General features: G+C 38.9%; 3 protein-coding genes across 5 annotated transcripts; all 3 read right to left on the minus strand.

Annotated features, from left to right (window-relative positions):
* Window positions 1–271: 271 nt before the first annotated feature.
* On the minus strand, window positions 272–616 carry LOC6635030 (protein Diedel). The gene has a single exon (XM_002058573.1). The coding sequence runs from the start codon at window positions 614–616 to the stop codon at window positions 272–274; it is 345 nt and encodes a 114-aa protein (XP_002058609.1).
* A 361-nt stretch (window positions 617–977) lies between these two features.
* On the minus strand, window positions 978–2,100 carry LOC138910977 (protein Diedel-like). 2 transcript variants are annotated; one of them, XM_070207528.1, is made up of 3 exons: window positions 1,985–2,100; window positions 1,200–1,539; window positions 978–1,136 (listed from the first exon to the last, which is right to left on the minus strand). In XM_070207528.1, the coding sequence occupies exons 2-3, from the start codon at window positions 1,515–1,517 to the stop codon at window positions 993–995; spliced, it is 462 nt and encodes a 153-aa protein (XP_070063629.1). In that variant the 5' UTR covers window positions 1,518–1,539; window positions 1,985–2,100; the 3' UTR covers window positions 978–992. The 2 variants fall into 2 exon arrangements, with proteins under 2 accessions (XP_070063629.1, XP_070063628.1); XM_070207527.1 differs by lacking the exon at window positions 1,985–2,100 and having other exon boundaries at window positions 1,200–1,648.
* A 6,240-nt stretch (window positions 2,101–8,340) lies between these two features.
* Window positions 8,341–14,234, minus strand: LOC138910925 (uncharacterized). Of its 2 annotated transcripts, none has more exons than XM_070207118.1 (2): window positions 12,707–14,234; window positions 8,341–12,629 (listed from the first exon to the last, which is right to left on the minus strand). In XM_070207118.1, exons 1-2 carry the CDS (start codon window positions 13,957–13,959, stop codon window positions 12,524–12,526), a joined length of 1,359 nt encoding a protein of 452 aa, XP_070063219.1. In that variant the 5' UTR covers window positions 13,960–14,234; the 3' UTR covers window positions 8,341–12,523. The 2 variants fall into 2 exon arrangements, with proteins under 2 accessions (XP_070063219.1, XP_070063220.1); XM_070207119.1 differs by having other exon boundaries at window positions 12,685–14,234.
* Window positions 14,235–14,811: the final 577 nt, after the last annotated feature.

Raw genomic sequence — 14,811 nt, forward strand, 5'->3', positions numbered from 1 at the left:
GTCCATCAAGTATGTCACTAGAGCACTCTTTCGCTTGTTTATGTTTTGTTTTTGGCATAAGTGGGCGTGGCCTGTAAATGAAGCAGCAGCTCAGCCTTGGTTACCGAATGCTCTCTGGTCATGCGATACTTTATGGATTGGTGCACATTTAATTTGTTTTGTGGCCCAAATGGAAATGATTGCACTTCTAGAGTTCTGTTTGGCACAAAGTTCGTTAGACAATGCTTAATAGATGCACATTATATTTTGTTATTTTACAACACTTTGTTTCTTAAGCATAGCCCACATATTCGAAATTGAAATAACCATGCTTCTCACGAAAACTGGCGGTGGCCTCGCCGGGCAGGCATCCATTTCGGCAGTGGCAGCCTCGGGGATTGCACTTGCCACGGCCGCACCAGGTGCCCACAATGCCGTCCCCATTGCCGCATACCTTCTTTTCGCACGTCTCTTTGTTGTGATATTTGCCACCATATGTCTGACAATTGTGGTCCTTGCCATTGTTGGCCAACTTGTACAGAATCTTTGATGGTCTGCAGCAATCGGCCGTTGCACCTGAGCTGAGGCTGAGTAGCCACAGGGCCATGGAGAGCGATGCGATCAATGCCAGCTTCATGGTGCTTCAATATGCACCTTTACCAAACTGTTGCCAGATCCGGCCTAATCGCACCTTTATATACAGCTTACGCTCAGCGCGTGCTTTGTCTTGTGCCTTATCATTTTACAAGAGGCTTTTTATAATTGTTTGCTGATTGTTTTTCGTTCAACTCAATGAGTTCAATTTGACACCCAACACTAATTGATTACCTCGTCTTTGCAAATGATAAGCTATTTAATTGCTTAGCTCTATTATATTGTCAGCACATAGAAATTGAGTAAAAGGAAAATTGCACTTGTGTGAAATGTATCTGAACAGAACAAGAGCAAGTGAAAGTATCGATCGATAACTATCGACTAGCTGCCATTTCCCCAAAATCGATAAATATAAAAGGCTATAGTTTGTTAATGTTATAGTTCTTTCTTAGATTATACTCAGACTTTTTGGTATATTTTAACAAGCAAGCTTCATTGTCTAGGGTAAAAGTGTAAAAAAAGGTATTGGCAACTTTTAGTAAAGTACAGGGTATATGCCAGTCCTACATCATTGACATATGATAGATTTGTTTACTTTTGGACTATACAATATGCACATTGCGTACATGATAATCACCGTAGAAGTCCCGAAATATTTGGACTCCATCGCCTCTTCGACAGCCGCCATCACAGTTGCAGCCAAAAATGTTGCACGGACCCTGGCCGCAGAAGTTGCCCTCGACGGCGCTTCCATCATCGCAAATGGACATCTTGCATACGCCGCCCTTTGTCAACTTGGAATCGTAAAGACTGCAGTCATCCTCATTGTCGGCCAACTGAAAGGCGATGGTTTTCGAGTGGCAGCATTCGCCGGCACCGGGCACAATCACCTGGAGCAGCAAGCCTAGAAGCAACCAGCTCGGTACTGAAGTGCCAAACCGCATGCTGCATCAGTGAATTATTCAGCTAAAATTGGGCAAGAGTTAAAAATGGAATCGGTTTATATGCAGGCAGTTGTAAATTTCCAGTTTTTATAAAATGTAATACATTCTTAACAGAATTCTATGGCTTGAATGAAAAGTCGTAGCAAACCAATGCTACAAACTTCATTTAATTTCCATAAGTAATCCTTTTATTATTTACTTGATGAAAAACTTAAATTAAGAGAAAGAAACTTAAGAGTCAAGTCTAGCCATAACAGCTATTGCCTTCAGATACTCTCTAGTTGATAGAGGAAACTTGATGTAACGTATATCCTTTTGGGAAAATAGGTAAAAGTTATTAATAATTTCCAATAAATTGACCTTAAGTATTTTCTGATCGACTCGACAAAAAGTTATATACTCTGCTTAGTTGCAAGAAATGCCTTTTTAAGCGATTATAATTAGTGCAGGGTATTTAATTAGCTAACGGAAAGCAATCGGCTGCTATTTTAGTATCAAATATATAAAGCGAATATTATTTTTAGTTAACTGAGCTCAAAGTAGCTACAACTACGATAAACGTTTAAGTCAAAAAAATATTGTGGCAAAAGTTATGTATACGCCGCATTGGCTTGCACTTGTGCTAAAAATGAAATTTATATGCAAGATACAACAGACAAAGACAGAGAGAGAGAGAGAGAGAGAGAGAGGCAGAGCTGCTGTAGCAGCATTGGGCAAGTAAATATTTTATAATTTAATCAACATAAAAGGAACAAAGGCAATGACAATGGAGCCTGCACGACGCGCGCGACGCCTCTGTGGTTAAGAGTTGGGGCCGACGACACAATAAAATTGGTAACATGGTCGGTCGGCAATGCCAAGAACGGAAATGTCAAATACGTTGCGCGATAATGTTTAATGATAAGCGGGCCAACTTGAAATACAGTCGGCAATAGTCGAAGATGTTTATCGTGCGAGCGAGCGGGCGACAATAAAAGCAAAGACAGCCGCCATGTGGCAGGCGTCGATGAAGGGGCTGGGCGGTGCGGGGCGGGCTTGCACGAGAAGAGAAGACAGTCTGGCTGCCACTGACAAATGGACCGTGCCCTGACACACTAGCAACAAGGAGGCTGCCTTGTTGTCATCCAAACAATGGACAAGTTTATATTTGCATTTATTTCTATTAGGCGAACATTTGTCAAAAGCTGTTTATGTGCTGCGCCCAGATGAGATCTTGATCTCTTGGCCGACTTTAACATGGCTCCTTGGTAAAAAGGTGTGGGCGTGGCCATACTTTAAGTAACTTTCTGCTTCCGCTGCGCGCAATAAAATATTTATTCGGTATTGTCGTGCACTTTTATTTGACATCATAAACAAAAGCCACGAAAGTGTAAACACAACTTGGCTCAACATGCGTTGGCATTGGCAGAAGCTTGTTTATATTGTTGTTATTGTTGTTGTGGCTGCTGCTGCTGCTGCCGTGTTGTTGACTTATTTAAGCCATAAAGTGCTCTCGCACACACATCCCCACACACACACACACTCGCATATTGACACGAGCACGTGTGGGTGTGCCAAATTTAACGCCCCTGTACGCACGTCCATAGACACGGAGACAATGGCAATGGCAAAAAGCAAACAACTCCAATGGCAACCGCTAACAAATAGCATAAAAATGCGTAGCACGCATAACGACATTTAAATACTCTTACACCTATTAACTAGTAAGTTCTTTTAATAGAGGCAAGCTTTGCGCAGCTGCTTTGCTTAATCTTGCTTAATCACAGTGAGATTTGGTATATAAAGATAGTCGGGATTATTTCCGAAGTCATTTTAAATTTAAGTTAAATATCTTAAAAAACGTTTACAAAAAAATGCAATTGCTGTTAGGCTTGGTTCTTAAAGAAAAAAAGCTTCGAAAGTCGTCTAAAATGTATTCAGAGGAGTCTAATAATAATTTTAAGTTTATAATATGCGAATCTTAAATAAAATCTGTATGTCCCGCTTAAAATGTGGATTTGGATTAGGTCCAAATCTTGTTTTAAGCTGGCCTAAGTTGAGCCTAGTTCTCTGTTCTTGTCGACAACTCTATTAAGAGCATTCGTAGTTTATTTTGTAGTATCCCAAATAGCATATGTAGATTATGACAAAGTCTTAAAGTAGGTTGCAAGGCCGGTTCGAAGAACTTTAAAACAGAAATGCCAAGAGTTATATGGGCTATTATCTATTAAATTTAAGGTATTAACCCCTGCGCTCATGTCTGATATTCATGCTGTTTTCGTTGTTCAAAGCGTTGTAATTCACAAAGAGTTTATGCATTAAACGAATGTCAAGGCTGTGGCAAAGTACGCTGATGTTGGAATCGGTAGACAATATATTTAAATTACATTTTTAAGCTAGCCCTTTTTAAGCCCTTAGTTTTGAGCCCTATTTAAAGTCTAACCCCAGCACCTATTTATAAATATTGAGTAATATTTTTGTATACATACTTTTATGTTAGATTAAGCTACAAAGGGCACGACAAAATTGCAATACTCGCTTGCTCGGGCATTAAAAAGGCCCGGCAGCAGTTCAAAATCGCATAAATTTTGTGGTGCTCAAGTGCTTATTTTGAGTGTGAGTATGCTGGTGAGTGTGTAGGTGTGTGTGAGTGTGTGTGTGTGTGTGTGTGATTGGGTTGTGCTGCCAGTTGTTGGCATTGCTCTTGACGTGTTGTTGGATTTCATACTTTTGTTGGGCTTCCTTTTGCTTTCCTCTTTTTGCATTCCGTTTGGTCGCCAATAGATTCGTTGACCCCGTTGCCTACTTTCGGGCGGAAAATCTTGTTGGCCCAGCGCCTCGGGCGTTACAAGTGGTCGCAGACTGCGCTGAATTTTGACTAGAAATTATTCATATCGAATACAAATTCTTTTGGCATAATTGTTGATCAACTTTGGTGGCAGGTTCATTTTGCCACGCAGTAGGCGTGGCGCCCCAAGCGGGCGTGTCTCAGCCATATATCCATGTTCCCGACAACAATTTGTATTTATGTCCATCTTATGCATTTTATAGCGTTGCCTAAGTAACCACCCCAACCCATCTCGCATATGCCACACGCATTGGTTGAGCCTCCGTTCCCAAACCCCACTTCAGTCGCGATTTTTGTTTACGTTTAACGTTCCTCCTGCTGCTGCTGCTTCTGCTGCTGGCGGCGCCCCTTGGACGGCCACCTTCGTCGTTTACGTGCCACGCATATAAATTATTGTATCTCGGGCGTATTAAAAATGTACGAGTGCTCATCTTGTTATCCTGTTGTGTAAGCGGATTATGTCGGGCATAAATGTCATGCGTTGTGCGGCTGTTGAAACCACGACGCCGATCCGGAGGTCGCTTCTCCCTCTTTTTCCACATCTTCTTCTTTTGCTTCTCACCTCGGCGACCTTGCTGCTTGTCTCTCACGCTCTCATTGCTTTCACTCTCTTCCACGGCCAGTGTATGCCGTAGGTATTCCTAATTGGTCAGTAAATATGCCGAGCATTAAAGCAGGCAATTCTCTTATCTGAACTACTTGAATCTAAGCTTTCCCTATTACAAACTGGGTGTTTTTGGCTTAGACGGGAGTTAGGCATATCAGAATCACGTTATTTGAAGTCTTGAAGTTAGTTGCAAATTTGAATGCTTTGCTTAAACTTTTCATACAAAATAAGTTGAGCATTCTAAGAATTTTTATCTGCTAAATAAGTGTATTCAAGATTCGGCACTTGGTGTGCATCGTTGCAGTCGTATATTTCTTTGCTTTTGTGTGTCGCAGCGATTTGTGTGGAACTGTTTTTCTGCCATTTCATATTAAGCATTACGCAGCGTCATGAACGTGTCGTTCGCTTGCCACGCCCAATAGCCAGCGCGTGCCGCCCCATTCGGGGCTCACTGGCCATTGACAATATTTGGATTTTACTTTTATTGAAATTTAAAACCGCTTCGGTCGTCGGCAACAATCGACGGCCGCCAATGGCACACAATTTGCACATAACTTGCGCTTAAAATTGTTAACCCATCAAACGGGGGACTGAAAGGAGGGCGGCGTGGGATGGGCTGGGGTGTGGAAGCGGGGACAGGGACACAGACAGCAACTGCAGTCGTTAATGCCGGTTTCCGATTTCATTTCAGCATTTTTGGTCGCATTTTGCGCGAGTGCATGCAAATATTACAGAGTGGGGTTTTTCTGCAAGCCGAAAGTTTGCATTAGCCCCGAAAATTTTATTGGATGCAAAATTGCAAACGCGGCTGCAACAACAACTGTTGTTGTTGCGGCCGCTTATCGCCAATGCCAATGTGGCAACCATTTTGTAGCATGCACCATGTGAGCTGAAAGTAATGCAATCGCTGATATGTTAAGCCAAGTGCCCGCATAAGTATATCTAGGTTTAATTCGAATATCGGCAAACATAAACAGAGTGCACAATCATAGTTGAAGTTTACAATTGCAAATATGCTGTATTGGGCTAGCTATCAAGTATTTGCAATCACGTTTTAGAATCTATAGACTTGACGGGTTTTATAGACAGGGGCGTGGCTTTTAGATATATATATATATAAAGATGTGTCGATAATTAAGAATATAGATAATTTATTTTTTATATCAAAATGAGTTTGTAACTGATTAGACGGTAACGGATACACGTATTCCTAAGGTAGAGATTTACATATCCAATTGATTTCCAAGCCAAAATATGAACAAAAAACAATGATCGGATGAGATCTGAGCGAGTTATGGAAGCCTATGTCTATATAGGATATTTCAGGGTACAAAACTTACATGAGTTTCGACCAAAAATAATGTTGCCAGATCTAGATGCCAAACTGTTCTAGAGGCCAAACCATGAACAAAGACGGATACCTACTGAAAATCGGTTGACATTCGGCTGAGTTTTGGGTGTGGGAAATTTCTACTTATGTCTATATAATATAGCGGGTATACCCCCTGTGGCACGATTAAAATAAACGCTGCCAAACTTCCACAAAAAACTTAAAACTTTACCAAGAAAAGCGTTTGAATCGCACTGTCAAACGAGGAAAATATATGTATGTGGATATGTATAGCAACATGTTCCCTTTTCTAAGTGAGTCTGTACAGGGTAGCTTCCAGGCTGACACCTGCAACAGCATGCTCACAAGCATTTAATTATGGGAGTTAATAACAACACCGATTAATGTCTTTAATTAGCAGGTGATACCCAATATTGAGATAATTATAACGAAAATTCAGTAATTGGCAATATTTGCAATAAGTTCATCTAATTGGAAATGGGTTGTTGGGTTTTGCGGGTGGTGCGTGGTTGGGTGGGGCATGCTACGCCGACTGTCGTACAAGTTGCACTTGTGATAAACTACTTGAGTTTTGCGAGAATTATGCGGCAGGCAAAAAGCGCAATAAGTGTGCCGAGAATGTGGCAAATGCGATGATCTGGCCAGATGTTGCAACATTTTGTGGCAAGGCAAGGCGAGGCCAGTTCGTTGGCCAAACAATCTGTCAGTTGGCATCAGTATGGCCCATGCTAATGGAGACGCTGGCCTGTTATGAGCTTCCCGATATGGTCAAACATAAAGCCTTAACTGCCGAGCACACACACACACACACAGCCACTCACACGTACACACACACAGCCACACTCAGAGACAAAATCCGGGTTTAAGTTCTCCTTTGAAAGGGCTAAAAGCGAAAATGTATTGAGTATAAAGATGTACCTATATTATGCTTTGAGAATGGCTAAATTTAGTTTGTAAATTAAACTTCAAATGTAACTAACTCACAAAGGAGAGCGTCACACCGAAGATTAAATACTCTTGTAGACATGAAGCTTAGAAATGCTTTTATCAAAAAGCGGCCCATTGAAACGAAATCAAAATACAAAGCTTCTTAGATTGAGTACTGTATTTGAGTCTTGTATCAGGGAATTTGGGATATTTGACAAAGTTTACACTTGATTTGAGATTTTTGGACTTTTTCTTTTTCTCTTAGTGTACACACACACACACAGACTTTTGTGTGCTGATGCGCATTTGGAATTGACGCTTTTGTCTATGCACGCTCGTCTTGTGCTTCCTTGTCCCTGCCCCGCCAACACATACAAATTATTTGCAGCTTATCAGCGCGTTGCTGTTGTCCATTTTTATGGGCATTCGCTTTTGTTTTGGTTGCCTTTAGTTACTTAGCCGGGCTCGGCAGTTCGAGGGGGATTCGAGCCTCGAAGGACCCCACAGTTCAGAGACCCAACGCTCTGGCCGTGATGTGTGTGTGGCCTTTGCGCTGTGTGTGTGTGTATGTGTACATCGAGTATTTGTGGTCAGTCACTCACACACTCACACTCACACACACACACCATGAAGCACACTTATCGCAGCTAAAGGAAGAGAACATCACTTGAAAATTGCCTAAGCAGTTTGCTTCCAAACATGTTTTTTTCCAATGTGAAGTGCGCGACTCTTGTTTTCTTTCTTCTACATTGCCCTCAAAATGGCTGGGCATAGATTTTTTCTTTTTGCTGTTGTGTTTTTCCTTATTCTCTATGTTTTTTTTTTGTCAAATAAAATGTGACCAACATGAGCAAGGGCCACAAATATTTTGCCGCATGTCTCGTGCAAAACTTTTGCCGCACACAGACAGCCAACATACTATTCAAAAAGCTATCAACTGTTAACCGCAAACCATGTTGACCAGATTCCAAATGGCTCTTTCGCCAGATATATATGTATATATACACAACATTGTTCATATACATGCTATGTCTAATAGCCAAATAGATAAAGCGAACTGCGTTAACCGCAGTGTTCAATCTTCTAACTAACTCTTAAGCAAGAAACCAATTCGAGGCATGTCAGGGAAACTTTATTGGCATGCTTCTTTATTTGAAATGAGAAAATTAAAAATATACAATTTACATATAAGTCGCCCAAATTGCTTAAAACAATATGTTTATTCGGAGAAATCTTAACAAACTGATTGAAGAATAGCATAGAATAGTCCCGAGTCTCTCAATATCATCGAGAAGTATGTATTCATATTTTATCATGAGAAGTCTACTTATTTTATATTTATTCAAAATATTCTGATGTAACTTCTTATCGACTTTCATAGTTTTTGCTTTAGGCATTAGTTCTAAAGAAGTATAGCTGAACGGACCACCATATCATATAGCTGTTGTAGAAATCATGGCTCAAGAAATACATTATTCCATGATAAAAAGATTATGCTTTAATTTTTAATATACATATAAGCAATCTATGCAATTATGAGCTTCAGTCTGTGTCTATTATATTACTCATATGGTATATAGAAATAATTAAAGGGAAGCTCAGGTGTAATAGTATGATTTTCTTCGTTGATTTAACTTATGTTCGGGTTGCCTTTTTATTTTTAACAACACGTCTTCTTACTGCTAGTACTGTAGAGAGACTGCCTTCCACTTCTTCTCTGCAGCCGCTTTTCTTTATCGATATTTACTTATCGTACTGTTATAATTAACATAGATAGTGACACTATAATACCCTGGCTAGGGTTACCAATGATGCTCTTATCCTATTACAACTCGGCCATCCTGACAAAGAGAGCTCCCGATCTCTGTCTTTTATATGTGTATCTATCTTTATAACTAATGCTTATTGCCTATTTTCGCATCCAATGCTTAAAGTTTTGGCTATTCCAGATACCAACGTACGGGTTGCGAGATAATTGAAAGCCTTCTACATCCTTTAACAAGTATCTATCATTTTTTAAAATCTTTTCTATACTATAAGGCCCTTTATATCTTGGTATTAACTTTTTTGAAACTCCTGGTGTGCTATCAAAATTTTTTACCATGACATAGTCACCTATTTTATATTCTACTGATACTTTCTTCTTTTTATTAATCCGCTCTTCATTTCTGATTTGAGCTTCTTTTTGATATATTTCTCCACTCTTTCTTATATTTTCTAAATTTCTTTTATCACACGTGTTCACCTGTGTAAACTCTTCTAATTTTTCTTTTAATTCATCAACAACTTTTCCTTTCTGTTGTAATCCGAATAACATTTCGCTTGGAAATTTCTTTATGCTTTTGTGTTGTGTGTTGTTTATTGCATATTCAACATTTTCTATAATAACATCCCAATGTAAACCATTTTCTGGCTCCGCCATTTTTGCCATCATCGGACCCAAGTCTCTATTCAACCTTTCCACCTGACCATTTGCTTGCGGACAACCCGTTGCTATTTTAATATGCGTTACTCCCTCATTTTTTAAAAATTCATCAAACTCTTTTGCAGTAAAACAACTCCCTCTGTCCGATACAATGAACTTAGGTCTACTATACGCTCTGAAATAATCTTTTAATGCCTTAATCGCTTCTTTCGTACTTGTTGTCTTTGCTGTATATAGTCTAACAAATTTTGAAAATCCGTCAACCACCGCCAATATATATTTATTAGCCCTTCCTGCATTAATTGGTCCATAATGGTCTATATGGATCATCTCCCACGGTTTGTTTCCTTTCGGTATGCTATGTAATAGTCCTTCACTCTTACCCGTCTTGGGGGCGAAGGCAATGCATTTTAAACAATTCCCTATATGCTTTATTGCTTTTTCCTTAATATATGGGAACCAGTAACTCTTTCCAATGGCATCGATCATCTTATCTCTCCCAGCATGTCCCAACTCATCATGATATTTGTAAAGTACATGTTCTTCCATATCCTTTGGTACATAAAAAACTAATCTGCCATCATTTGTTTTTCTGTAAATGACCCCATTTCTCATTTCGAATAGCTTGTGCTCTTCTTTTTCTAACATCTTTCTAATATCTACCAGTTTGTCATCTTTGCTTTGGCAAATAACTAAATTGTCCTCAAAACTATTGGATTCAATAACTAAAATGTCCTCATAACATCTGCTTAACGCATCCACATGTTGCATTTGCTTGCCCGATCTATGCACTAACTCAAAATCGTAATTTTGTAGTTCTAACGCCCATCTAGCAATTCTCGGATTTAAATCTATTTTGTTAAGCGTTAAAGTTAAAGAGTTGCAATCTGTCATTATTTTAAATCGTTTTCCCTGCAGATATATACGAAATCTGCGTAATGCGTAAATGATGGCTAGCGTTTCTAACTCAAAACTATGATATTTAGACTCTACTTCGGTTGTTCTTTTAGAAAAATAAAAAATCGGGTGTAATTTCCTATCTTCTTTTTTTTGAAATAAAACAGCCCCAAATCCCACTGCGCTGGCATCACAATGTAGTTCTATTTCTTCTTTGTAATTATATATTGATAGTACTGGCGCCTCTAACAATTTATCTTTTAACATATTAAAACACTTAAACTCCTCTTCTCCAAACTTGAATTTCTTATCTTTTTTCAATAAATCATATAAGGGTTTAGCTAATATAGAAAAGTTTAAAATGAACCTCCTGAAGTAGGAGCATAACCCTAGGAAACTTTGTACTCCCTGAATTTTGTTTGGTATTGGAAAGGATTTAACCGCTTCTAACCCTTTTTCATCAGCCCTAACGCCTTTACTATCCACCACAAATCCTAAATATTTAACGCTGCTTTTAAAAAATTCACACTTATCTAATTTCAACTCTAATTTGTTTTGCACCAGTCTTATAAACACTTCCTTTAAGGTCTCCATGTGTTCCTTTATGTTTGTACTTGCTATCATAATATCATCCATGTAAACAATTACCTTATTATCTTTTATCATATCACAAAATATGTTATTAACAAATCTTTGAAATACATGTGGCGCAGTTTTTAAACCCATGGGCATCCTAAGAAATTCATATTGTCCTAAAGGGGTAACAAATGAAGTGTATTTAATAGATTGCTCATTAACAAAAACATGAAAATACCCGTTTTTTAGATCCAACTTTGAAAATACTGTTTTTCCGCATAGTCTGTCTAATAAATCGTCGATCAATGGTAGCGGGTAGTTGTCTCTACATATAATTTTGTTCAGTCTTCTAAAATCAATACATAACCTCATGTCTCCAGTTTTTTTCTTCACTAGTACTATAGGTGATGCATACTCTGAACAACTTGGCCTAATGATTCCATCTTTTAAATAGTCGTCTAATAATTCTTGCAACTTTTCTTTTTCCATATAAGATAACCGCCTAGGTGTACAATTAAATACTTTGTCGTTTTCTAATCTTATGCTTAACTCATGTCTTAATTTTGGCTGATTTGGCCTTTTCGCTTTTACATAAGTATTTTCAAATAAATTTTCAAATTCACACTTTGTGCTGTAATCAATATCTTCACTTAAAATATATATATTTTCTCTTTTGTTAGAATCTTCCCAACTTATTGTTAAGATATCCTTCTCAAAATTCTCTTCTAACACTCCCATGATTTCGCTATTCACTGGCGCTTCATTAACATGATTATTAATTTTAACTGCACTGTTTCCTATATCTTCTATAATCACTTTTTCAATCCCGGTTTGATTATAGATAATTTCATCACTAACAACTTCTTCACTATCAGGTTCGAGCTTAAGCTCTCCATAACTAACTATCTCATCACTAACAGTTTCGATCCCAATCACTTCATTTCTAACTATTTCACCACTAATTATTTTATTTCTAACTATCTCATCACTACCAACTTTATCACCAAGCGTTTCCGGACTAACAATTTTCTCACTAACTAATTCATCACTACCAGTTTCATTACTGACTATTTCCTTATTAACGATTTTATCATTTAACAATATAGTTTCATTTTGCTCGTGTTTGATATCTTCATCGTCCACTTTTTTTTGTTTTTCTTTGTAGCTTGTAGCTATGATATCATTTTTACCATTATTCTGGTGATCAACTTTATGCCCGTTCACAATTTTTAATGTTCTTAAATCAATATTTAAACCAAAAGAATCCATAAAATCTCTACCAAGCACAGCGTCATACCTCATAGACTCATTTGCCACAATTATAACATTAAAATAAACATTTATTAACTTTTTCTTCATAAAACATAAAATTTTTCCAAAATTTTTCAATTTACTTTCATTTAAACCTACATACGAATTTGCATCTGGCATACGCTTTACTTTTAATGGCACAAACTTTTCCTTTAAAAATGAAATAGGGCTGCCAGAGTCTATAAGGCATTCTGCAATTATTGATTTGTTAAATGAGTTACTAAAATGAATTCTTAAGTATCTTACATATTTGTTTTCCATATCATACTTTTTATTTGGACATCCTGCTATTAAATGATCCTTTGAGCCGCACGCATAGCAAGATCCTGCCTCCCGTTTGGGCTTTAAACAATCTTTGGCCCAATGGCCCTTAACATTGCAATTGTAGCAACGTTGTTGTTTGTCCGCCTGTGCTTCCTGTGCAGTTTGTTTCACTACATGGTTTCGTACCCGTTTAATTGGCAACTTTATAGCTGCAAACGCACGTAAAATTTGAGCCGGATTGGTAAAGCAATGCATACTAGCTTGAGTGCGCAAGTTTTCGCAAGGTATGCCTCGAATAATACCCTCCATTAACTCCTCTACATCAATGTTGATGTCCTGTGCCAATATGCTTTTTTCGCTAAAATATGTGGCGAACACCTCATCTGGTTTCCAAACCCGATCCTCGAACTTCTGTCGTAGTTCCGACTTCGAAAATCCTCCCCCGAAGGCCAAAACCAATTGATTTAGCATCTCGTCAATCGGAGCAATGATGCGCATAGGGTCTGCATGCAACCACTTCAAAGCACCGCCTTTCAATTTGCTTATACAAAGCAAGTGCTGTTGCATATCATTTAGTCTGTAGATCTTGGCCACATTGAAGAATTGCATTACCCATTTACGCACCTCACTTTCTCCAGTAAATTCTAATAAAATTTCCTTGGCTAACATCATCGCTCCAGTTTGGATGCAATTATTTAAGTTGCCTCCGACAGCGTTGCCACTTTCGTCGATCCTTCCAGCTGCCCCAGCGTTGCCCGCTGCACCAGCGTGATCAGCTGCACCAGCGTTGCCATCCGTTCCAGTGTAATCAGCTGCACCAGCGTTGCCATCCGTCGACCGTGGTCTTTCTTCAGTGTGACCATCCTCTAGCTGCAATAAATCGCCGACTTCACTTTCTTGCTCTCCCCCGTCGCTCCCGCCGATGTGCGAGTTGCGGTTCACCGTTACTTGAAATTCTTCTAGGAATTTTCGAGACGCTTCAATTTCGAGACGCATCAATTTCAGCATCTCGGCGCCATTTGCTATTTCGTCACGCTGTTGTTGCATTATGTTTTGCAACTCATTTTGAGCCTCAATTGTCTGTTCCTTGTTACGTTGAACTTCAAGTTCCTTTGCAGCATCGTCTCGGATATCCACTGGTACCTTATTTAATCTCGCCATCAGCTCAGTTTTGGTACCCTCTGTTGGCAAATTTAGTAATGCCAACCAACTTTTCAATGTCGCTATTGACACGTCATTTATATTTATATTTTCCATTTTGTTGTGTTTTTTTTTTTTTTTTTTTTCTGAGTCAATCCCACTTCTGATATTGTAATAGTATGATTTTCTTCGTTGATTTAACTTATGTTCGGGTTGCCTTTTTATTTTTAACAACACGTCTTCTTACTGCTAGTACTGTAGAGAGACTGCCTTCCACTTCTTCTCTGCAGCCGCTTTTCTTTATCGATATTTACTTATCGTACTGTTATAATTAACATAGATAGTGACACTATAATACCCTGGCTAGGGTTACCAATGATGCTCTTATCCTATTACACAGGTATGAAAAGAGCATTGTCTGTGGTTTTGTATACAAACATATCGCAAATATGTTATAGGTCTGCAATGTTATTTAATAGGGCATAATAGGTTAACTTGTAGTAACAAGAGCATTTTGTGGCGTCGCGCACAACTTTCAACATGCACCGCATAATGTGAGCGGCCAGTTAAGCAGTTGATTTTGCGGTTGCGGTGTCACTGATTGAATCCATAGACCAGACCCGGCCCGACCCAGCTGCGACTCGACTCGACTCGAACCTGGTTCCATCAATAAATTGTGAGCTGGTTGGCTCAGTGTCCTTGTGAGTATATATTGAAACAATAACGCCGGAGTCAGCCTGTCGTTGATTTACGCCAGATGACTCCTGAGCTGTCATTAAATGTGACCGCAGGTCGAGGCACGGGCCAATTGTTCGGGCTGTAATTAAGCGTCGACTGTTTGGACAACGCTGCGTATGCGCGTTATGAGTATGGAAAATACGACAAAAAAATGTATAAAAATAAATAAATAAACAAAAAAGAAGCGCCTCAAGCCTTTTCATCTGAATTGTCGCTTAAATGAAATTAAAT

The sequence above is a fragment of the Drosophila virilis genome, chromosome 2 (assembly GCF_030788295.1).
Source record: "Drosophila virilis strain 15010-1051.87 chromosome 2, Dvir_AGI_RSII-ME, whole genome shotgun sequence".
Lineage (NCBI taxonomy): Eukaryota > Metazoa > Arthropoda > Insecta > Diptera > Drosophilidae > Drosophila > Drosophila virilis.

What these genes read in the sequence shown, in the direction of transcription:
- LOC6635030 (XM_002058573.1), bottom strand. Translation starts at nt 616, where the DNA reads ATGAAGCTGGCATTGATCGCATCGCTCTCCATGGCCCTGTGGCTACTC.
- LOC138910977 (XM_070207528.1), bottom strand. Translation starts at nt 1,517, where the DNA reads ATGCGGTTTGGCACTTCAGTACCGAGCTGGTTGCTTCTAGGCTTGCTG. An exon ending in ACTTCTACGGTGATTATCAT is followed by an intron (nt 1,137 to 1,199) that starts GTACGCAATGTG and finishes TCAATGATGTAG; the next exon opens with GACTGGCATATACCCTGTAC.
- LOC138910925 (XM_070207118.1), bottom strand. Translation starts at nt 13,959, where the DNA reads ATGGAAAATATAAATATAAATGACGTGTCAATAGCGACATTGAAAAGT. An exon ending in GCAGGATGTCCAAATAAAAA is followed by an intron (nt 12,630 to 12,706) that starts GTATGATATGGA and finishes CAATAATTGCAG; the next exon opens with AATGCCTTATAGACTCTGGC.